At 31.9% G+C, this 24,742-nt stretch overlaps 1 protein-coding gene and 2 long non-coding RNA genes across 4 annotated transcripts; 2 read left to right on the plus strand and 1 right to left on the minus strand.

Annotated features, from left to right (window-relative positions):
- Nucleotides 1–1,755: 1,755 nt before the first annotated feature.
- On the minus strand, nucleotides 1,756–8,925 carry LOC134260797 (von Willebrand factor D and EGF domain-containing protein-like). Its single transcript, XM_062743340.1, has 8 exons — nucleotides 8,911–8,925; nucleotides 4,199–4,375; nucleotides 3,833–4,089; nucleotides 3,528–3,693; nucleotides 3,205–3,354; nucleotides 2,293–2,461; nucleotides 1,931–2,121; nucleotides 1,756–1,785 (listed from the first exon to the last, which is right to left on the minus strand). Exons 1-8 carry the CDS (start codon nucleotides 8,923–8,925, stop codon nucleotides 1,756–1,758), a joined length of 1,155 nt encoding a protein of 384 aa, XP_062599324.1.
- A 4,075-nt stretch (nucleotides 8,926–13,000) lies between these two features.
- Nucleotides 13,001–17,990, plus strand: LOC134260795 (uncharacterized). Of its 2 annotated transcripts, none has more exons than XR_009990632.1 (6): nucleotides 13,001–13,077; nucleotides 14,477–14,514; nucleotides 15,044–15,096; nucleotides 15,415–15,487; nucleotides 15,776–15,855; nucleotides 17,037–17,990. It is a non-coding gene; the product is annotated as an uncharacterized LOC134260795 (long non-coding RNA). The 2 variants fall into 2 exon arrangements; XR_009990633.1 differs by having other exon boundaries at nucleotides 15,418–15,487.
- A 1,222-nt stretch (nucleotides 17,991–19,212) lies between these two features.
- On the plus strand, nucleotides 19,213–24,207 carry LOC134260796 (uncharacterized). The gene is made up of 3 exons (XR_009990634.1): nucleotides 19,213–19,472; nucleotides 21,555–21,623; nucleotides 23,604–24,207. It is a non-coding gene; the product is annotated as an uncharacterized LOC134260796 (long non-coding RNA).
- Nucleotides 24,208–24,742: the final 535 nt, after the last annotated feature.

Consider the following 24,742-nt stretch of genomic DNA (forward strand, 5'->3'; position numbering starts at 1 on the left):
TTTTAATTTATCTTTATAATACATCTGAGGACATGTGATATGAACCAATCTTTACATTGAAATGAACTTCATTATGTTTTGGTTTAAAAAGTTATCAATAACACTAAAAAAATTAAAAAAAAATTATTTGTTACAATTATTATATACAACAACTGTTAAAATTAAATTGGGTCAAGCAATTAAACCTTTTGGTGTCCCTAGGAACAAAAATGTATATTGCTTCTACTGATTATTTTACCGAGAAGTGACAAGGTTTCGCATGTGTTAAAGGGTATTTAATGATGTAAATATCGATGAATATATCATAAACAAATTGAATGGTAACTGCTTGTAAATATTTTGAAATGATAACCTACGTGTTTGTGAATTTCCTTTGCAATACGACGCTTACAATGCCTACTAATATTAAAGCAACTAAACATCCAACGCCAATTCCAACTAGTTCAAGATTTGTTAATTTTTTACTAGTTTTATTATTTTTTCCATGGTTCTGTTGATTTGTCGCCAGAGTAGTACGTAATTTGGGTGAAGTTTTCTCGATTGCAGAATCAGTTTGTTGTGTCTCTGTTGGAATTTGTTTAGTATCTGAAGATGAACTTTGAACAGCAGCGTTTGTTGTTGGAAATGGAGTTCCAGAATATGTTTGATCTTTCGAATCTTTTGTAACTGAAGGAGAACTTGGACTTTGAGGGTATGTTTCTTGGTTGCTTGATGTAAGTTGAAAAGTTGTAGAAAATGAGGAAGTAGAATAAGGTTTGGCAGTTTCTGATGAATCCGATACTTTGGAACTTGTTGTTGGGGTTATGGCACCTGTTGACAGAAACATTGTAGACGTATATATATCTGTGCTATCGGTTTTCCATCCTTTTGAGGAAGTCACATAAAAGTCGTTGTCACTTGAAGTATTCACTGCATTTTCGGTGGTATGCATTGTCGAAGTTGTACATGCTGTAAAGAATGAAAGATACTTGTGCATTTTTTTTACTATTCAATCATAGGAAACCAATTTATTTAGATTTGCTTTAGTTTAAAGAAAGTATCCTCTTAATTGGAAATTATTTTTTTGATTTAAGACATTTTTTTCCATTTCATTGAAGGTAGCATTTCTTGGGATTCCTGGAGATTTTCATTCAATTAAAACCCCACAGAAGTTTAAAATATCAATACACTTTCTTTGAGTAAACAACTTAACAACAATACCATTAATCCAATCAAACGCATCTGTTATAGGGTCACATTGAAGACACGATGTTTTGCTTTTCATTGTATTTTCCTTGATGCAGGACCCTTTTATAAAACAATAATTTTTCTGAAATAAATAACAGAAGGAAAATAGTATTAATATTTTATTTCAATTCTACCCGCTTGTTACAGTTAAAAATTTTATAATCAAAAGATTCTTCAAACAGAAACGAGAGATACAAAATGAAATACTTGTAGGGAAAATGTTATCAATCCTGATTGATTGTGGAAGACTTGACATTCTGATTGATACACATGTACAGTAAACGTGTCAGTAAACTGTTTGCCGTCATTCGTTACATTGAAATCAAATTTCGTTATCCATGACTCATTAGTCTGGTACTGCAGGGTACATAGCGCTTCAAACAATGTTATTTCCTGTAGTGAAACTTGATAATGTGTCTCTGCTGCTTCTGGTCCAATCGAATAAAACTGAAATGTTGAAAAATTTATGGATATCGCACACTGTATATACAATGCAGTGTCAAACGCTTAAATGTATAAAAACGAATATCACACAGCGAAACTCTGAGATTCAGATATCTGAAAGGTGACAGAAAGCTAAGTGAAAGAGGCTGAATGAGAGAGTCCTGCCATTGAGTAACCTTTCCAGATACTTCAGTGACAATTCGCTAAATTGACTAAATTGCGGTATTTTATCTTATACAAAATGTTTTTGAATTTTTACCTCTGATCTCCTGATAAAACAGGATGACAACAAGTTCTTCACAAAATATCTTCCATAGATAAAAACGTTATCACAAGACTCTGTTGTCTTATCACAAAGGCCAAAGTCGGAAATGCGGGTAATTGTTGGAGGAGCAAACATGTCAAAGGAACAATCACTTCCGCCATATCCTGGATCGCATGTACAGTTACCTTTTTTGTGAGAGATGAAATTAAGTAAAGGCGGAACACTTAATTTTAAACCAAAAAATAATAAACATACAAATAAATAAATATAGAACCCAACAAATTGGAAACAATTGAAATCTTACTGTGTCATAAACATACAACATTTAAAATATCGCTCCAACAAACCATTATTACCTTGGTTGCAGTATCCCCTGTTGCTGCAATTTTTTGAACACAGCATTGATATTGTTGTTACTATTTCCTTTTTATCTGTCTGTAAGGTTGAATTGTAATAGATATATTCTTTGCACTGATCAAGAGCTGTTTCAACGTGGAGAGTGGTAAGGTTCTCATCTCCAGTCATCTAAGATAACATGATACTTCTAATTACTATGTTTCAATGTAAAAACATTAAAAACATACACATGAGTATAGGATGATGAGTAGATTGAACTTTTGAAATCTCATATAACAGATTGTTTATGCAGCTTTGAAGAAAGAGTATTTAAAAGAAACAAGTATAATCTGAGAAGATAATAAGAAGTCATTTAATAATGGCAATTCGGGTCAAACAGGAGATTATCTGACATTTAAGCAAATACAAAACATGGTCAAGGATAACTAGCGTCACTCATAAGTCTTATATCTATATAGTTGAATGAGGTCAGTTGGAACCAACAAGAAACCTACATGTTTGATTATTTTTATTTATGTTCGCATGACATTTAATAGCAAAGGTTCCAAAGGACGTGTTTGTTTCTATTCTATCAAACTGCCTTATTTAACATTATATAACGCTCATTTCTTTGATATTTGATATCTTTCTTTCTAAATTTTATCAAATTAAAAAAAAAACGAACAAAAGATCTCCCTGAGGTCTGCGCAACAAAACCTCATCTTGTATTCAGTTTTTTAAAAATATTTATTTCTGGTTTCGTTCTGTTCCCCATTATTATGATCTTCAGTCCCTACAAGGTATATCTTATAAACTAGAGCCATTTAAAGAATTTATTTCCAAGAATGATATGTTACAGGACTTTCTTCAAATTATATGAGAGAAGAAAAAATCCCTCTAAATCGGTCATATTCCTTTATATAAAAACTTACCATTATATCATTGATGCAATTTATAAAAGTCTCGTTGCCAAAATTGGGGACATTTTGTAAACAATCTTTATAATGTGCGGATTCCTGAAAGGCTTTTGTGCAGAGTGTTGTAGCATCTTCCTGTGATGTGAAAGCCTGTCTTTTTGACCTCTGAAAATAAAAAAAAAATCATAGGTATGCATTATTTAAAAGAACAAGTGTATGGGATATTTTTAGATCAATACCTGTAAAACTACATCATAATCAGGATATTTTTCATCTTGAAGCATCCGGATATCCCGTCTCCTTCGATTGCTCGTTTGTAAGGAGCAAGACATCCTTACTCCACGGCTATCTGTTTTGCAATTTTGATACCGTTGGTACGAGCACACAGGTCCTTTAACTTCATCGCAATAACACAGTTTGTAGGAATAGTTTGTCATTCCTTGTAAATTGTCATAAATAGATGCGTCATGTTGCAGTAAATCCTCGCTGCTTCCACTGGGCAATCTTAAAAAAAGTATTTGAAAACGTATTTCTCTTTTCAAAATTACTAATCTTGCATACATTATTCAGTAGAGAGAGAGAGAGAGAGAGAGAGAGAGAGAGAGAGAGAGAGAGAGAGAAAGAAAGAGAGAGAGATATTTACCTCCAAGATTTAGAAAAATTATCCGGGTGTTTGTAATAGTTATATTGTGATGGGTCATCTTGAAAACCATTCTTCCATCTTAAATCATTTTTTGGAATGTCATCCAGATATCCACACAGTCCACTAGTAGCGTTCTCATCCGATATTGTTGGATACACTTCCACATTAATATACCATGACATTAATGTGCTAGTCGTGCGCCAGTACTTATAGTTATACATATAAACTTTTAACGAAGTGCCAGTGGGAAAAATTACCTTAAAATAAATAAAAAGAAAGTTCAACAAGAAATCTTAAATTATTTACTTTTAATGAGACTGTTTTCTTCAAATTATAAAAAATACACCTGACCATATTAACTATTACCCTATACTTAAAGTCTCCGTCTTTATACACTTGCAACGATTTATCTTCACACATGGGGAAATTAATGAACTCTCTCCCACTGCAAAAGTCTAGGACAAACACGTCGCGGCCAGACCTTGCTGCTACAGCACAAACACATCGTGGAATACCCCAGCAACTACCATGCCGGACCTGAACCTGCAATGAAAGCAAAAAAAAAAAGCACATTATATAGGAATCAAAACGTTTATTTCATTTCAAGAAATTGAAAAAAAGAGTACTATTTTAGCTGTCAATTTAAAAATATGAGAAGTCTTAGAAAATCAAATCTCTGATTTTCCAAAGCATTCTTTTTACTTTTTAATTTCCATAAGTCTGATTTTTTAGGTGCACAGTTTGCAATATTATTGATTGATTGATTGATTGATTGTATATTGTTTAACGTCCCTCTTGAGAATTTTTCACTCATATGGAGACGTCACCGTATGCCGGTGAAGGCTTCAAATTTAGACCTATACTCGACACTCAGGGCCTTTGAGCAGTGAGGGTTCTTTATTGTGCCAGCGCCTACCGTGACACGGGACCTACGTTTTTAAGGTCATATCCGAAAGACCCGTGACTTTCACTTCTGATGCCGAGCGCTTGGCGAAGGAACAGTCACTACCTATTTTTACGTCTTAGGTTTGACGCGGCACCGGGAACGAGAATCGAACCCGGACCTCCCGATCACGAAGCGAACGCTCTACCACTAGGCTACCGTGAACGGTTCAATATTATTGAAAGAGAGAGAGCAATGCGAGCAGGAGAAGCTAACGTTCTGAAAAATTAAAATGAAATATGTGTATTAAGAATATTTTTCTGTGAATCTTTACTTTAATTCTTTAGCTTCAACGTTGTTTAATACTATAGCAAAAACAAGAAGTCTCTGCCGAGACTGTAGCTCTACTAGTTTATACTTATAACGAAGGAAGAGAAAATAGCATTTGTACTTGAAACTTTACAACAGCAATAATTTTTTAAATGACATCATCGGTTTAGTCTTTTTCTTGGCAAGACTATTGCAATCAGACCAAAACCGTAGGAGCAGTAGCCTTTAGAAATATTTTAGAGAAATTTCTATATTTAGTAACCATGGCAACATCATTCATCGAAATCGAAAATCAATATAGAGAGTAATGTTTCTTAGATAATATTCTACTTGTGTGACAATTCATATCGAAATCAAATCAAAATTGTAGGAGGAGTAATATTTTTGAAAATATTTCCAAGACGTTTCTGTTTTTGTAATCATGGCAACAACTTTCATCAAAATCAAAACATAATGCACTTAATTATGTATTTAGTCTAGTCTACTTAAGTGCCAATTTATATATAAATCAGGCGAAAGTGTAGGAGGAGTAGCATTTTGCAATCATTTGAAGAAAATCTATTTTACTAATTATGGTATTACCATTTATCGAACAGAGAACAGAATTATGAATCTAAGTGTAGTCTTCTTGTGTGCAGCGTTATATTGATATCAGACCTAAAACTGTAGGAGGAGTAGCAGTTTTAAAATATTTAAGTGAAATATCTATTTTGGTAACCATGGCATTACAGGTCCTCAAAATTAAAAACCTTATGTAATTAAGTGTGCCCCGTGTATTTGTTTGTCAGGTTGTATTGAACTCAGACCAAAACTGTAGGAGGAGTAGCATTTTGAAAAATTGATTACAGACTCAAGGAGGTCATTCGGTGCCCCTCGGATAATTCTCAGGAATATTAAACATATGTCACATGTACACTCTTCAGATTTCCAATTTTAGAATAAAACCAATAGCTCATACACAAAATTGAAAACAGGTTTCTATTACAGATATATTGGAAGGTTTCTTTTCCAATCCCATGTCTTCTGTTTCAAAATGTTCTGTAAAAAAATGCAAAACCTATGCCATTTTGACAAGAAACACTTCTTTCACAAGTAATCTTACTGGACAGAGCTTCTATACCAAAACTTGAGATAATATGAACTGCAGATCTTAATTCTAATGTTGTTTACAGAATAGAATGTTATCTGTGCGGACTTGATTATGTTGGTGAAACCAAGGGATCACTTAATAAAGAAATATTAGGTCATCGATTTCAAATAAATCAGGTTGGTCAGCAGCTTTTATGCAAACATTTTTATTTACCTGATTATTCTATTTTGTCAATGAAAGTAAGAATTCTCGAAAAGATTTAACACCACACAAACAGTCTTTCACTGAGTACACATTCCGTAGACATCGAGAAGAATTTTGGATTAGAAAATTAGGTACGGCCTTTCCCTATGGATTCAATGAGAATGTCCATAATATTGGAACTCTTTCCAGTCCACAGTGAAATAATGTAAATGTGATTGGGTTTTTTAACCATACACGGAGACATAAGCGTAATCATGGGCATCGACCTTACAATAAACCTTCAATACACGATGTCTCTTTTTATTCGTTATGTATACTACCTTAGGTAAATCAACAGTTAGGTCTACATCATATTCGCACCAAACTTTACTCTGTCCCTTTGAAACTTTTAAATAGTCATAAAAAGGACAAGGAAAGCCCATTTCTTTATTCCTCAGCACCAGAATATGACTCAGAATTGTGATTATGGGTATTGCAAATCATAGGCTTTCTAAACCCCCACGTTTCACTGAAGAAAATGCGGCTAGCACGATCCGTCTTTTCCTTAAACTTCAATATGCCAGTAAAGGAGTTGACGTGGTTAATATTGGTAATATTCTTAATCACGAAAGGGTCCAATCTTGTATTCCACCATATATCAAGTTAAAGATTACACCTTGTATTTCCTACATCGACTATTACTTCAATTTTTTTAATTACAAGAAAACATTTCATGGCCTGGCTAATGAGTATCAGAAAGATAATCTCCATCGTGTTCATGTTCTTGTTAACCCTATAACTATAGTCCTGCTGGACACGTTATTACAGGTGACGTAAATCTAGTTAATAATGAGGACCTTAGATCACTTGTTTAAAAAAGGTCCTATGTTAAAATCACGTATTAAAAGATTGATGGGCGATATCTTTTTAAACCGGAAAAGGTAGCCTAGTAGTAGAGCGTTCGCTTCTTGATCCGGGGGGCCGGGGTTCGATTTATTTTGGCGGCGCTGTGGCAACCCTAAAACGTAAAGATAGGTAGTTACTGTTCCTTCGCCAAGCGCTTAGCGTTAGAAGTGAAAGTCTCTGGTCTTTCGGATATGACCTTAAAAACGTAGGTCCCGTGTCATGGTAGGTGTTGGCACAATAAAGAACCCTCACTGTTCAAAGGCCCTGAGTGCCGAGCATATGTCTAAATATTAGGGATGGCAATTTGTAACCGGTTAATCGATTAATCGGTCGGAACGTTGCTAATCGGTTAGAAAATCTGTAATCGGTGTTTTTACACATCTTATAATTCAAAATATTTGGAGGTAATTATAGCTCTCCAGACTGAGACCGAAGGGGTAATTGGTCAATTCATCAAGTGTTAATCAATGTTTTTAAAACATCAAGCCGTTACCCAGATAGTCCTGTGGTTTTTTTAATGATATTAAAAACAATCACCGTTAAGCACTTTTAATTAAAGTATGTCTATATTTTGCCGTTATCTATTAAATTATATTACTGTAAAGAATGTTGTAAATTTTAAATAAAGTAAGTGTTCAGACATGGTTTTAATTATGGTGACAATGCTGAATTAACTTCTTCAACATCTGCGTTGGAAAATTATCCTTGTCTAATTTCTCAAGCAAGATTCATGATATTCCTAATTTTTTCTTGTCTATTAAAATCAAAATAAAATATACTCTTATGTACATAATATTCCCCGATCAAAATAATAAACAGAATGTAACTTCTAACGTCTTTTAAGCCATCTTGTGTGTATGAAAAGAAAATGTCAAAATGTATAGTTATATTGATACGACTAACCGGTTAATCGGTCGGAACGTTTTGCGGTTAACCGATTAGCAATTCTGCAATCGATTGCCATCCCTACTAGATATAAAGCCCTTCACTGGCATACGGTTATGTCTCCATTACATGTAATGGAAAATTCTCAAGAGGGACGTTAAACAATTTACAATCAATCAATCTATTCTTCTGTATTCAATAATCCAAAAGTGATAATTTTTTTTACAATTTTTACAATTTGATACTCGTAGATTACATGATCAATACGTACTAGTCTCCGCTGACAAAGCAGGTAACAGCATTGTCTTCGTTTGTAAGGCTCATTATATAAATTGTATTTTAGAAAAACTTGGATTTAATTCTGCAAGTGGTAATTTAACTTATACTCATAGTTCCCTTACTAAGGAGTAAATACTGCAAAATCATATGTCAGTTCTGAATAATTTTAATATCCTTAACAATCAAAATGAGTTTGAACTACCATAGATATATATTGGATTCCAAAACTTCATAAGAATAATTACAAAGATACATAGCGGGTTCCAGTAAATGCTCAACCAAGGCTCTTTCTTTACCCCTCACTAAGATATTAACAGTAGTGAAGGAGAAACAAGAAAGTGATGTAAATCAGATGTGGATACTTAAACATTCCAAGGAATTTTTGGACTATTTGAAATCACAAGATTTTACCAAAATCAACAGCTTAAAAATTTACGACTTTTCAACTTTATACACACAACAATTCCCCACAATAAAGTAAAGTCAAGGCTTTTTTTAATCATTGGCAGCTGCTTTACTTACCTTGTCATTGGTCATTTGCAAAATTATTTTGTTTAAAACATTTTTATTGTAAAGTACTCTGAATTTGACATCATAAAGATGCTTGAGTTTCTGATTGACAATATCTATGTCGTTTTTGGAGGCCAGGTATTCCAACAATCTATAGGAATTCCCGTGGGTACCAATTGCGTCCCGTTACTAGCAACCTATTTTTGTATTCATATGAAGCGAAATTTGTCCAAAATCGTATTCGTGAAAAAGAGGAAACACTTGCTGTGACCTTCAACTCGACATTTAAATGTATATCGACGACGTATTGTCAATTAAAAATGGTCAATAAACATTTTTATGTCGATACGATATATCCCGGTGAACTTGAAATAAAAGATAACAAATGTCTGATACTTGTTTTATTTGGATATTTTACTTGAAAAGGACGTTAATGGTGATCTAACAATCAAACTCTATGATAAACGTGATGACTTTAACTTTTCATTAGTCAATTTCCCTTACTTATGCAGCAATATACCTTCATCAACTGCATACAGGATTTATATTCCAAGTTGATTCGATACGCAAGAGCATGATCTACGTATAAACAATTTCTAAAACGAGGTAAATTATTGAGAAACAAGTTGATGAAACAAGAATTTCATCTGTCTCCTTTAAAGTCATTTTGTAAGTTCTATGGTCGATACAATGGCCTTGTCAGCAGATACAATTTATCATTGAGTCAAATGCTGACTGACGTTTTTCATACTAATTGTTAGTCCATCATTTATTTATGTCTATATTTTTCATAACAGACGGATGGACAGACAGCTAGACGGAAGGATGATGGGCATTTTAATATTGCATAAGCTCCTTTAGTCCACGAGTAGAGGTAAGAAACAGATGTAGATTGTGTATAAAAAATTAAACCTAGTTCTTCGAGAGCGGTTAAACGAAACAGAAAAATAATGATTGCATTTTTTCTTCAATACCTTTCATAAAAATGATATAAAAAGGTCCATTTAGACTCCGTCACAAGAAAGAAAACGTACAGAAAAATTATGTTACGTCATAGAATAGAAATGCATGAAGAGACGAATCAATGTTAAAAGTATAAGGTGTGTGAAGGATTTTATGATGCACCATTTTCGCCCTAACTGAGAGACTATACAACATCTAACAATATAATTTGTATAATCCTGATTCTGGGTACTCCGATTTTTTTTTCATTTGAAATCTCATAAACTTTGTTTACAGACAATTTATTTAAAAAAAGTACTATCTATTCAGTTAATAGTTTCTAACCATATTCTCCAAACACCTCACATTATTCATAATCACTGGATGAAAAGTCTAGTTTCCGCAAAACTGAAACTATGCGGAAACCTTGCTGAAACTTGGCGTTGAAGTTTCCTGTATGGTTTCCGCAATGCGGAAACTATATAATAGTTTCAGCAAGTTTCAGTAGGGTTTCCGTATACTGAAACCATTAGGTTTGTTTCCTAATAGTTTCCGCAAAACGGAAACCAATGTAAAATTTTATGAAACGTCAATTTAACGATACGTTTTAGTTTCAGTTGGTTTCCGTTTCCGGAAACTATTAATTTCGATTCCATATGGTTTCCGCATGCTGAAACCGTACTGAAACTTTTTCTATTTTTTTTTTTCAAAAGGGTAGAAAAATCAACTCGTATGCATATGATCTTTTTACTATTGATTTCGATTCCATATGGTTTCCGCATGCTGAAACCGAATTGAAACTTTTTCTCTTTAATTTTTTTTCAAAAGGGTAGAAAAATCAACTCATATCATCCTTATATTTATTTACACATTTAAAAAATGGTTTTATTTTTAAGATATTTAATAGTTCATATTCAGATTTTGAGATGTGCCTGCTCTGTGTAAACTTACACATACCGATATTGATATCAATGATAAGCATATTATACAAGATCTTTGCTTCATATTAAATGTATAAAAAATGTTTATTTCATATTGTGTCGGAATTCAAAAATATTATTTTTAAACAAAATCGATTCCTCTCACAAGGATTTTCTACATTCAACTCAATACCCCCCTTGGGAATTGATTATTTTGAAAACATACATCATTTTCACAAAACTACGATTACGTTTCATGTAAAGTTGTTTAAAAAGAAAATTAGTGTGTCTTCATGGTGCATGAAATACAGATAATTACGAGATGAACATAATCTGAGATAGAAAGGTTTGCATTTATATTCTTTATACATGTTTCTATATATATTTTCCTTAATGAATATCATTTCAATAATTTCAATTTGTTAACAATACATATTGACTAGGAAGCCTTTTTTACTATTCATATATATATAGTTCAATAGTTACATGCACTAGTTATTTTTATAATAACATTGATTTAATATCTACATATATGTATTTTTATTTCCGTCTTCGTAAAAACATTTTATTCGTAAGCCGCGGTTTTACAGCATTAAAAAATGTCCTGAAAATTTGATGTCATGGTTCCCAGGATTTGCAGCATTTTATGTCAATCTGATTAAAATTAATCTTCCATTTGTTCCCCAAATGTTTATTTACACGAGGAACTCTTATATGTAAAAAGTCTGCTTTTGTGAAACAATACCCTGGGAGCGAATGGAAAATCTCAAAATTTTAATTAGATTGTATATTATGTGTAGGCTTTTTTTTTTTTAATTTTGTTTTATTTCATACATCTTGCTTTCGTGATGTTAATTAATGCAGTATCACTGAAAACGCGGTAAAATTTTTAGTAATATGTTCAATTATATTCGTATTGAGATGTATAATGTGCTAAATATGTGATATAGAACTCAGTGTTTTTTTTTTAAATAAAATTAAAGTAGTCTGTAAGTTGATCAAATTTTCAATTCTTTACGTTGAACCCCACTCGCGGGCACCTGTCCTCACGTGCCACAGATGGGGAGACACGTGTCGCGAAGACACCTGCTACCGTGTTGGTGTATTTTTTGTATATTCTATGTGGATTGAGAGGTTTTTCTACCTTAGAGGAACAATGGACTGTGACCAGGCGTAATATATATACACGCAGTACATGGTATACACAACTAGCCTTTTCTAATGACACCAAGGTTTCTGAACATTCAAAATTAAAAAAAAATCACACTATATATAAAACTTCATCTAAAATCAAACATGTCATATGTATAATGTGTTATGTAAAATATTTCATACAATGTTTCATATTCAGCATAAGAAGTTTTTATTTTATGTGTTGGTGATTAAAAGAAAATAGACAAACCTCTTAAATATTTATCTATCAATCTAATATAATAAAATTAACATATTGGTAAGGAGAATATTTGCTATAGCTAGTTCAATAGACTATAATTTCAAAAATTTTAATATTATTTTACAATTTCTCCACAAAAAAAAAAATCGGCTATCACAAAAAGAAATCGACAATTAATGGTATTCCTTGATTGCCACCATTGTAAACTTCAAATATTGAAAATATTTAGAGGTCAATGAAACGTAACCTAATGAAAACTAAGTCTATTTTATTTCATAACTTTTTTCTATAGGTTATTTCTAAGTACATTATATTAAAACAACGTTTTATTTCTAATTTAGAGTCCAAAACAGAAAAGTGTGAGATTATTACAATAATAAGGAAAAAATAAGTCAATCAACAGCAAAACAATTATTAAAAGCAATTAATAATCCCGTAATATAAAGGAATAAAGAAGAATTTACATATGACATGTGTAAAGGACTATGACCACTTGTATTACATGATATCACACACCTCCTAACCTCATTAGCATAAATCGGAAGAATTCGGAGATAAACGTAATAAAATATCAACAAAATCCGTAAACGTCCGAACGGCTTTCCTCGCGAGAATTCAGCGAGACCAACATGCTACAGGTGAAAATCGAGAGAGAAATTCAACATGAAAAAAGAGGTAAAACTTTATGTTATCTCGATTTATAAGATTTGTAAATTGCAAAAAGTTGAAAAACAAACGTTTCTTTACCTGAAAAGTGAAAGTAGGTTTGCAGTTTCTTATTCTGTCAAGTGCTATTGCACTTGAAAGTGTCAAAACATCACCTCTCGATTTTGTAAACATGTTCATGATGTTTCCACGTGGAAGGGAGTAGTTGTGATGGTAAAGATTAACCCACATACATTGATTTAGTGAACAAAAACACTCGTAAGTAGAATTTCATTTATTTTTTCGATTACCTCTAGCCCAAAATGGCTAAATATTTTAGAGCATATTTGTCAAATGCTGTTAACTAAAATTGAAGAGAAAATGCAGGTGTGCTATAGTTCGTTCCTACTTGTAAGGTAGTCTACTATGCATGCATATGCAGAGTTACGCGTATAAAAGTCATTATTCTTACTTATCAATACCCAGTAATTTGTGAGAACCATATGTGTTTTTCAAATACCAAGAGACTAAAATTTAATTCTATCCGTACTCGTGTGTATGCACAAGAAGTTCTCCCGAATTTCCTCTACACATAAACATGTGTACCTGGATAAAGGATGCAAGGTTTGTTTACATTTGTTTGCAGTTTTAATAGTGTCAGCTGTTTATATCAATCATGAAGTGTCACTTGAGCCTATACTGATCAAAATAAGAATGTTACTTTTAATTTAATATCATATAGATATATATTTATGATTGATCAGATGCATGATGTCAATGCAGTAAATTCTCGCATACTTGTGTATATATCAGGTATGAAAATTGTCACCCACGTGGCGCAGTGATTAGAGCGTCTGCTCTAGAGTCGCGAAAGTAAGGAGTCAATCCTTATGTCGCTTAGTTCAAATCCCACTGTGGGACGTGGAGACTGGTCCTTGGATGAGACCATATAAACCGCTGTAGGTGCTGGCACAAAAATGATTCCTCCCTGCTCAAAGGCCCTCACCTTAAATTTGTAGCCCTCCACCGGCAAGTGGTGGCGTTTCCATATGAGTGAAAAATTTTCGAGAGGGACATTCTAAACAACATACAATCAATCACATATGCAGTTTATGAAAATTTTGAATATTTCTATGTGTACAACTATTTTCCCTTTTAAAGTATTGCCCATCTAAAAGTAGCTACTGAAATAATATAAATATTATAAAACTAAAGGTACTGTGAGCAATGAGCTCTGACACTAAATGATACCCACCGCTCATATGAAAATAATGACTGTGTCCATGTTTTGCTATGGGAAACCCCAAATATGTGGCTGATCAAAAAGTAAAATGGAAGATGCACGATTGCAATATGTAATAAAGATTCTGTGAAAGTCATCAAATATCACTCAGTGGTATTAGAGGAATTAGCGGATAAGAGATGGGTACATCAAAGCATAACAGACAGACAGACATACCAATTACTTAATATACCCTCCCGCTTATCAATCAGGGGTATAATAAATTACATGCATGCATGCATCAAACTGTGTAATGAAAAGATAATTGCTAAAAGTAATTTACATTGATGTTTTGCATTTTTGTTTGTAAGAATACATGTATTTATTTTACATATTGTTTAATTATTTCAATGTGTTAAATAAAAAATAATTTTCTTTTTTGTTTGTCTATTGCAGGTACAGCTGCAGAGTACATTTTGAACAGCAATCTCCAGGTATGACAAAAATAACACAATTGACCCCATAAGGTCAAATAAACAAACATTATTGAATTTAGAAAATGTATAATGAAGCACAAATTTAAAATCATTGTAGGCCCAGGCTAGAAATAGTTTTCTTTTTCTGCTCACTCAGGCTTTTTACTGGTCAGATCATCATAATATCACTATCTCCTGTCACTCAGCTATTGAGACATTCCGTCCTTTTTTGTTGTTTGTTTTTTAATGATATGCACCATCCCACATAAATTATACACACAAGAAAATTTATTTTATTTTCTCCACTTTTATAATATGGGCTTCCCTGATCTTTACATTTTATGTCTTTTCTTTTGAAGAATGACATTGTTGATTGAATTTAAGAATGGTCTTCAATATGTATGCACATGATAGTGATGATACTGTATTAAATGCACAAAAATTATAATTTCATTAGAATAAAACAAAAAAAGCAAATATAAACTTTTAAAAAAGAAAATCAAATCAATTCATTTGTAATTGTGCAATGATCAAATGTTTCTTGCAGAATTATGGATATACTCTGAAGACAGTGATGTGCAAGTTCAAGGTTTGCCTGTTGTGAGTATTGTATATGTAACTGTAAGGATAAAATTACACAGGTATAACATATTTAATATGCAACATTATTATTTAATTATTATCATCCTGATCATGCTAATTGGAATAAACAAATAAAAAATACTAAGCATGCCTAATTACTACAATATCTACATGTACAGGTATATCAATGTATAAAAGAATCCTGTGTAAAGTTATATATAGTTAGAGAAAGAGAGATGCTGATAAAAGGGTCAATATAATTGAAAATCATGCATCAGTGATTTTTGTTTTTGTTTAATTTTCAAAAGATTTAATCACATTATGTTCTATTTTCAGCAGATACTTTAATGCCTGGTAATAAAGAATGGGTGAAAAAATTCTCACATTATCATGCTGCATAATAGTACATGTAAGTTCAAAGGCAGAAGAAAATCCATTAAAAGAGAATTTATAAATACAGTTGGTTGTCTGTTTCAGCAAACAATTTAATGAACTGAAAATTATGCTGATACATAATCAGCATATTATGCAAATTGTAAATGATTGCATTACATATTTTTTCTGATTTGCATGTAGTGCATGGATATTTGTCAGTATTTTTCATTCATTTTTCTTTCCACATTATTGCAAATGCTTGTATTTTATTTGGATTAATTAAATGTAGAGGATTGTATTAACTTATTAATCATATTTGTAGTTCAGCTGTAACAAAACAAATTATCTGATGAAAGCTTCAACCACGAGAATCTAGGAAAGGATGTCAAGTCCAAAGAGAAGGTATGTTGATTACTGGTGATGATATGTTATTGATGTATATAGAGTACAGCAATAAATTAGAGAGAACAATAGTAATCCATAGACAAAAAATTAAATCTTAATTCTTTTCAAGAGTAGACAGGTCATTATTAGTCACTCTGAGATAGTTAAGAGCAGATTTAGATTTGTTCAGATCATATAGCTATAGGGTAGGGTGGGTCCACAGTGTGGAGTCAAAGTTTTATTCTGGAATATTTAAGGCTGAAACATTCAAGATTATCAGGGCCACGATACATCATATTTTTTGAATGAATACATCCTAGTACAGAATCTCAGAATCAAGGGTAATGGGTGCCATAATTAGAAAAAGAATGTTTATCTCGATGTAAATATCCTATGTAAATATTGGAAAATCATTTTGTTTATTTCTTGGCTTTTAAGTTGAGTAGAGATTAAAATAATATAAGTTTTCATAATTTAAATTCCTATTTTATGGATACTTTAGTTGATATCTATGTAAGGTCAAAAAAGCTACAATTTTCAGAAAGAAAGCAATATTTTGGGGTTATAAAAAAGGGGCATAACTCTCATCATGATAGTAATGATGGATTTCAGATCATGTGAAAAATGTGTACTGTTGTGAAACAAGTGAATACAGTGCAGTCTAAATAAGTACAGTTAAACAACAGTATCTTAAAATCAAAAAAACTTTGACTACCTAGGGTATGTTGATGTTCATGACAGTATTACAAAGTGGATGAATGATTTGCAAACACTTGGAATAGCATATATATGATTTACTTTTGTTAATTTAATTTGCTCATTTTGCGCATATCTCTTTCTCATGCAGATTATTAATGAAGAATTATAGATTGAATTAGCAGCCGAAATGGCATACATGTATATGAATTTATATACTCTGTTTAGAGTTGAACTTTGGTATATATCTTTGACAGTTGACACTGAGTGATATTTTGAACACATTGAGATATCAAAGTCATTTTAAAGTCCCTTGAACGACATTTTTTCTATATATCTTACCCTGAATCTCTTGCATATCTCAGTTTTTTTTCAGCAGTCCCATGAGCATTTCAAGATAACAAGTGTGACTTTATTTTATTGATTCAATTAATTTTTGATGAATTATAAAAATATCAATCATATACTTTTATGTTAATGATTTAACATTTTATATTTTTCAGGCCATATAACAAATGAATTCATGAAGACTAGCTGGGATGATACAGTACTTTTCTACTCATATAAACCATATCTAGACATCATTTGAGGATCCCTTTCTCAGAAAAAAAGAATTTGCATATTCAAAGACTCTATAGTTTATTGTTTATTTGTACGTTGTTTAACATTCTTCTTGAGAAATTTTCACTCATATGGGGATACAAAAATTTGTTGGTGGAGAGCTGCAAATTTTGTCCTTTATTTGGCACACATGGCTAATTGAGCATTATGAGCAATGAGGGATCTTTTTGGTACTAGCACCTACTGCAACACAGGACCTCTTTATCTACAGTCTCATCTATGTCCGACTGTGGGATTTCGAACCAGCAATTTATGGATCAACTCCTTACTCATGACTCTCGAGCAGATGCTTTTGCCACTGTGTCATACAGGTGACTTCATAGGTTATAAAATGATAAGATAAGATTTATAACTTAACACTGATTTTTTTAATTCAATCACGGTACAGAAAATGTTTGCAAAAAAGGGAGGTTATAGCTACATGTAGCTCTCACTTGTATTGCATGGTTAAACTATATTAATTATATATTGTAATTACACATGTATTTTAAACCAGACCAGTAAAGAAAGAAACACTTGAATATTTTAACTATAAATTTTATTATAAGGTTGATTATCTTTAAAAAATGGAACTTTAATTTTTTTGAGTAGGAAAAAAAATATTTAGAATGTACATGTACACTTAATTTTGTTTATTAAAAATAGTCAAAATTTGGAGATCTTGTGAAGGGTATCTAAATATTGATTTATAAATTTTTACTTCATTTTTAAACAGCATAATCTTTATTATAACATATGTCTGCAATATACAACTTATTTGTTGTTGAACATTCCATTGTCTGTCTACATGTAGTGCTTAGTAAATTTCTTGTAAATAAAAACATGATTGCATGCTGTTTGTTTACTTTGTCTTTTATTCAATATGAGTCATGATATATAAATGGTGTGCATATCAGTTTACATTATTTTTGTTGAATTTAGTTAACAGAAAAAAATTAATAACTGAATATGATAATGTAGATAGATACCCTCCAGAAATATTTACATGTACTATATATAGCTAGTAGCTGCAGATATGTAGCTTATGTGAAATCAGGTATACTTGAAACTCAATTTACCTGTATTTATTAAACAGAAATTTAGTGAACACATTCATATACCTATGCAGTATTTCATACTGAAAATACACTGTCTTAATGTTTTACTTATTCTTCATAAAAATTGACCAGAAGTGATCTTAATGAAACATATCTCACAATACCCCCCCCCCCAATTTATCACAATTTAAATGTATATAAATTGATAAAAGAAACTGACTATACCATCAAAGAAAATCTTGAGTTGTCTTTCCTTGTTTAAAGAAAATATCTGATGCAATGAATGCTCCCTTGGGTTCATGACCCTGCATATTAATAAGGTTGGGAGGTGTGATTTATATAAATTTGCCTGCAAAATTAAGAGTTTCCGTATCTTCTGTATTGAGTGACCAATATTTTTTGGGTTCATCATCTAAAACTGAGAAGTATGGATATTTACTATTAATAAACTGAGATATTTTTTTTTTTGGGGGGGGGCATGTTTGACGATCATATAGGCCCCTATATATATATATATATATATATATATATATATTATTTTTTTACATGACAATGTTATAAAAACAAAATGAATGTTACATCTACATAATCGATCTTCGGGAGAAATATTGGTAAATCTCCCCACTTAATAGACTTGTACATTCATGTTGATATTTTCTGATTAGAAAATTTTCAACAATTGATGAATAATTCTTATAACCCCAATTTTGCTTTTGAGTTGCACATATGTGGTTAATATGCCATCAGCATAACTTTGTTGACTTGTATACCATTTTCTTTTTTCTTTTCTTTTCTTTTTTTTTTTTTAAACATTACAATAATCGAAGTACATGTGTACATGTGACTTTAAATCATTCTATTTGAAAACATTAGGACATTAATTCGGAGTCCGTTTCAACAATTACCATAATCATGTAATAAAGGTCTAAAATTCGCTTTTTATCCCCTTCGATTCCATGATCAATTTTATTTTATCATTCAAAACTGTTCATTCTGTTGCAATATAATTATATACAAGGACATTTGCATTTAAAACGTAAAAAAAAAAATTGCCAAAAGAGAAATGCAAAAACTAAACTGAATTTTCCGTAAAGAATTTGAATCACTAGGTGGCATATCGCGGCAGAATGCTTCTCTCTCATTGGTTAGATTTTCAGAGAAGAAAGAAGGACAAAATGGCGAAGAAAACACCAAGAATTTGCTCAAGAAAAACAACAGAGATGAGAAGATCTTTTGAATCTACACTGAAGAAAGGCACCCCAAACGGCAGATTAGATACAGGTAGTTATTTGTTAGAGTTCAGAGCATCTTTATTTCTGTTTTTATCGTCTGAAATCGTAAGAATAATGTTGACCTAAAATAGCGCGTTCCAAAAATTCAAAATGACCATTGTACAGTTGTAATATTATTGTGAAAAAGCGCCTTGTAAATCATTCCCAGCTTAGGTTGTTATACATATAATTAACTGCTGTTTAAACGCATGCATGTATTGTGCACCATTGTATTTAACTTTCATGTTTTTCGTATTCTGCATCGTCCCGATCATGTAAAATTTACATAATTTAAAAATTACAACGTGTTGTAGTATTCCGGAATTTTAAATGTAGGTTGGTTTTAGAGGATAATATCGTTATGTACTTGTATCCGGTGTTAACTTTTTCATTTGGAAAATCGAAAAATTTGACCTTATGTTTTTTCAGAAAAGGTGAGCTTTATTGTTCATTATAGCTGCTGGATGTGTTCAATGTTATTCTCAGAAGTAGTTTCTTGAATCGTACATTTATTTTTTGCTGAATTGTTTTTATTATTGATGGAAGACTGTGCTGCACAGCTGAGGAAGGGGTTCAATATATTTTTAACATACATGCAATCTAGAATCGTAAATATTAGACATGTAAGAGGGCATCATGATGGGAGAATACCATCGTGTAGTATTGTATCACTGTGAAATGCCAATTTGTACATGTTGTAGTCATGAAAGTAAAATTCCTGAGAACTTGCAGATTTTTGGGCTATGAAAGTGACTTGATAATTTTCATAATGCCGCACATTATTCAAGTTGAAGTATTTTATTTTCATACCATACATAAGGATTTTAAAGCAAATGTCGAAAGTGAATAAACTATTTATATACAAAGATACATAAGCATTTTTTCTTACAAGGCATAATTATGATGAATTAAACTTAAAATGATATTTATTTTAAATTAAATTTTAATTTCATGTTGACACATATGCATGTTTTGATCTATATGAAATAAATAAGACTACTGAAGCAACCGGAAACTTGATTTAGTGTGCATGGTTTAATTCTTCATTAGAAATTATACGTATGTTATTTTTGTACCCTGGGCTTCAAATATTAAATGTGATGCTGCACCGTGCAGTTTCTAAATATTACTTTTAAATCATATTAACCATAAACATGATTCTCTTGATATCAACAGAACAGCTATTGTTTACCTGTATATAAATTCTGCATTATGATAGACTGGAGCTTGATGAAATGAGCAATTGGCCATTATCAATTTCTTAAGTTGCATGCATTGATATTATATAGTCATATACTAGTATTTGTTTGTTGCTCGTAGAAATTATGATATCCGTTTAGAGAACTTTTTATTCATGTGGATACATCACCAACACAGTCTCTGCTCTCATCCGAGAGAGAGGTCTCTATGTACTACATTGGATTCAGACCCGTGATGTAAGAATCAGCACCTACTTCCCAACTTGAGGCATGTCGCTCTAACCACTGGGCCACACTGTGTGACCCATTATGAAAATTTGACATAATACTTTTACGTCTATATGACTTCTAAATTTTATTGACTTGATAAAATGACTGATACACAAATAAGATTTTTGTAATCTCTCTGTTTATAGCTGTTTACCATTTGCCATATTTCTATCACTAATTAAATCAATTTTCAACAATGGCCACTAAAGAGTCATAGTTCTGTCTTATTATATAAATAGTTATCTGCCCTTTATGCAAAATGGAATAAAGAAAATAAAGTATTAAATGGATTATAATTTTGAATCAAAGAAGGCCTACATATCTTAAACAAACATAATTTAGATGTAGTCTTGCTTTTATGAAAAATTGTAACTTATTTAATTTTTCTCACTCTCAGATATAATTGCTTTTCAAGAACTTTTAAAGGTGTCTTCTAGCTATTCCCACTTCCTATTTTTCATCATTTTTTTTCTTTGTCATGTGTCTATTAGAATTTTAACTGAATGTCAGGTGCAAGGAAATGGACATGCAAGTGGTTTTTGGAACTTTTCCTAGCTCATGCTAAAAACAAAAACAGTTATTAATGTACGGTACTGTACTAATTTGATCTATTTTAATTTCAGATATCCACTGAACAAATCGTCTGAAAACTAAGGCTAATAGGAGAGGATGAAGAATACTTCTGTTAAAAGGTATGTTTTAACAGTGAGTAAGAACTTAATATACTTTATGTAGCTCTATTTTAGGATATTAAGGACTAAAGCATAAAGTTTATGTTTTTACTTTCTATTGTTTTGTTAATCTCACTGTGTCATGTTAAGCTCTCTATTTAGTATTTATCGTCATGATCATAGTCAGTGTGTTGTGGGGTTGGGGGGGGGGTTAACATGTAAGCTGCTTTCCTCTACTTTTTAAGTTTTATATAATATATTTATATGTTTCCATGAAATAAACAGATGTTAACATTTTCTTAGAAAGTCTCATTTTGCGAGCTACCTACTAAAATTGTATGATTTATTTAAGATAACTATTATCATGATTTTCAGCTTCTCTGCAACCGCTCAACCAATTTCAGCCAATTTTGGTGAAGGGGAACAAAATTTATAAATTTTATCCCCCCTCCCCCCGCGGGCTTGAGGGGTGGGACCAAAACCACTAAAATTCATGCAATCTTTGAAAATCCCCTTCTTCTTTTCCCCTCCTGAACATCAAGCAGTCAAACTGTTGGTATGATTGTAATCGGCATTGAGTCCTCTACCATAATTATGAAATCCATGACCCCAGGGTAAGGGATTCTAGTATTAGGGTGGGTCTTATAGCTTTTTGGAATTAATCAAACCATTTAAGATGAAATGAAACCTATGAAAACATTTAGTAAATTTTGAAATGTGTGGCCCCAGGGTTAGTGGTTCCTGTGGGGTGGGGTACACAACTGGTGGTTATAAAATGGAATTGCATTGTATCTTTATTACTCTGATCTACCTTTGGGTATTTAGTAACCAAAGTAAGCATGTTAACTAAGTGTATAATTATGATAAACAAAGGTGCGTCTTTCAAAATTGTGAATTTCATGGCTTTTTGTTTAAATTACGAACAAAACTCAATTGAGTGGAAGTTGTTAGGCCTAGAAAAAAAATATTTGTTTCCCCTTTCAGGCTGAAAGAATATAGGTAGATATTGGAAGGTAATTATTTTTTTTTTTGAAACATTTTTTTTTTTTGCTTCTTGAATGAAAAAGTGTATAGAAGTAACATTAATGACAAAAGAAATGGTGTTTTCAAGCATTTCTGTGACTTAAAAGAAAGGTAACTCAAACTTCTTTCTGTCTTTAACATGTTGAAAAGCTTGCAAAGTTGGAGACTATAAATCCCTGGGTGAAATCTTGCACTTCATGGGACAAAAGCATTAAAAAAAAATTAGGGTCGGCACTATATATTAGGGTCAGTCGGGAACAAACATATTTTTTTTCTAGGCTTTACATGATACTCAGGTGACCTATAAGGTCTGTGGGCCTCTAGTTGTTATTCAAATATCATGAATCATGGTCTAAGGGTCTAGGTTAGGGGTACAAAAAATATTTTGATGAACAAGTAAAATGAAGAAAAAAATCCTTAATTTACTCTGAAAATCTTATCAGAAACAAATCCATACATACTTATTCAGTACATTTAAATACATTAAAGTTTGTTTATTTCATTATCCCTTGTCAAGTTTGTAAAAGAGGCAACTTTAATAAACTAAATAATGAGATTTTACACTTGATAAATTTTTAGATTTTATTTTAAATCATTCTGATCAAAAATGCTGAAAATCTGAAATTAATCAAACAAAGGCTTGTGCTAGAACAGTTTTAGGAACTTTCAGTTTGTCAATCTTATTAAAATTAAATGTTAGATCTGCGCACATATTGGCTAAAATCTAATGGCATCCTGTAGAGTGTCACGTCAGACGTTAGATTCTATTAACCAATCAAATACTCGAATGCAAAAATTATTGTATTTAATTTATTGGAATGAATAAGTCTAGAGTCTGAGTTGTTCCGTATTTGACATTTGACATGACCTTCTATGGATGCTGTTAGATGTTGTGTAGCGAGTATGCAAGAGGATCTAACATGTTGTTTTATTTAGATTGGGATTTTGTTAAACTATATTTTTATATATTTTCAATAGGTCAATCCAACTTGAACTTGAAGTGCAAGTGGGTCTTCAAAAATGTGGACCACTCAAGGACTTTTCTGTTGGTTGATGATGGACTACAAACTGAATATTTAACAAAGAAATCCACTTTGGTGCTTATTGGCTACTAATGATGTGAACTTGTGCATTTATTATACCAAGTACTTTTACATTTCCTTGATGATACTAGACTTGCTTATACCGAATTCAGGTTTAGTTGATTGATTGCAGTTCTAAGTTCCTCTCGCAACATTATATCTCTCATGTATGAGACATCATTAAATGCAGACATTTTCTCTGTCCTCCTGTTGTGACATGAGAGCTCGGACTTAGTTGTAAAAATATTTATGATGCAAGAGAAAATAAATGGCCAAGCCAATGTATGTAAATGTTGATAATAATATTAAATATTCTTTGATAATTAGTGTGAGTGTGTTTTGTTTTTTCCAATATGAAAATTCAGGGGGAAAATGAGTTTTGGTTGAAAAGCTGGGCTAAATTGTATAATTTATAGTACAGTTTCTGTTGCGGAAACCTATGGTACACCATATGTATTTCAACCGTATACGCATACTGAAACCTTGCGTAAACCTCAAGTTTCAGCAAGTTTCAGTTGCGGAAACCTATGGTACACCATATGCATTCAAACCGTATACGCATACTGAAACCTTGCGTAAACCTCAAGTTTCAGCAAGTTTCAGTTGCGGAAACCAATGGTACACCATATGTATTTCAACCATATACGCATACTGAAACCATGCGTATACCTCAAGTTTCAGCAAGTTTCAGTTGCGGAAACTATTTGGATTCGTGGACACCTTTGGTTTCCGCACTGCAGAAACTTGATGAAACTTGAAGTTTCCGCACTGAAATTTTGCGGAAACTATTAGTAACCTTAAGTTTCCGCAGAGTTTCAGTAGAGTTTCAGCCATGCGGAAACTGTATTTTTCATCCAGTGAATATTACATAAATTTTGTGTAACACACTAACTCAGATACATCTTTTAATTTGGATCTCAATGAATTTTAATCAAAGATTAAGTAGCAACCACCTTAATTATATATTTATACGTTGAAATTGTGAATCGAAATCAACCTCAAACATTTAATTTCGTAATGGCGCCTAGAAATTAT

Source organism: Saccostrea cucullata, unplaced genomic scaffold (assembly GCF_032062105.1).
Source record: "Saccostrea cucullata isolate Sc308-1 unplaced genomic scaffold, CSIRO_AGI_Scuc_v1 ctg1258, whole genome shotgun sequence".
Lineage (NCBI taxonomy): Eukaryota > Metazoa > Mollusca > Bivalvia > Ostreida > Ostreidae > Saccostrea > Saccostrea cuccullata.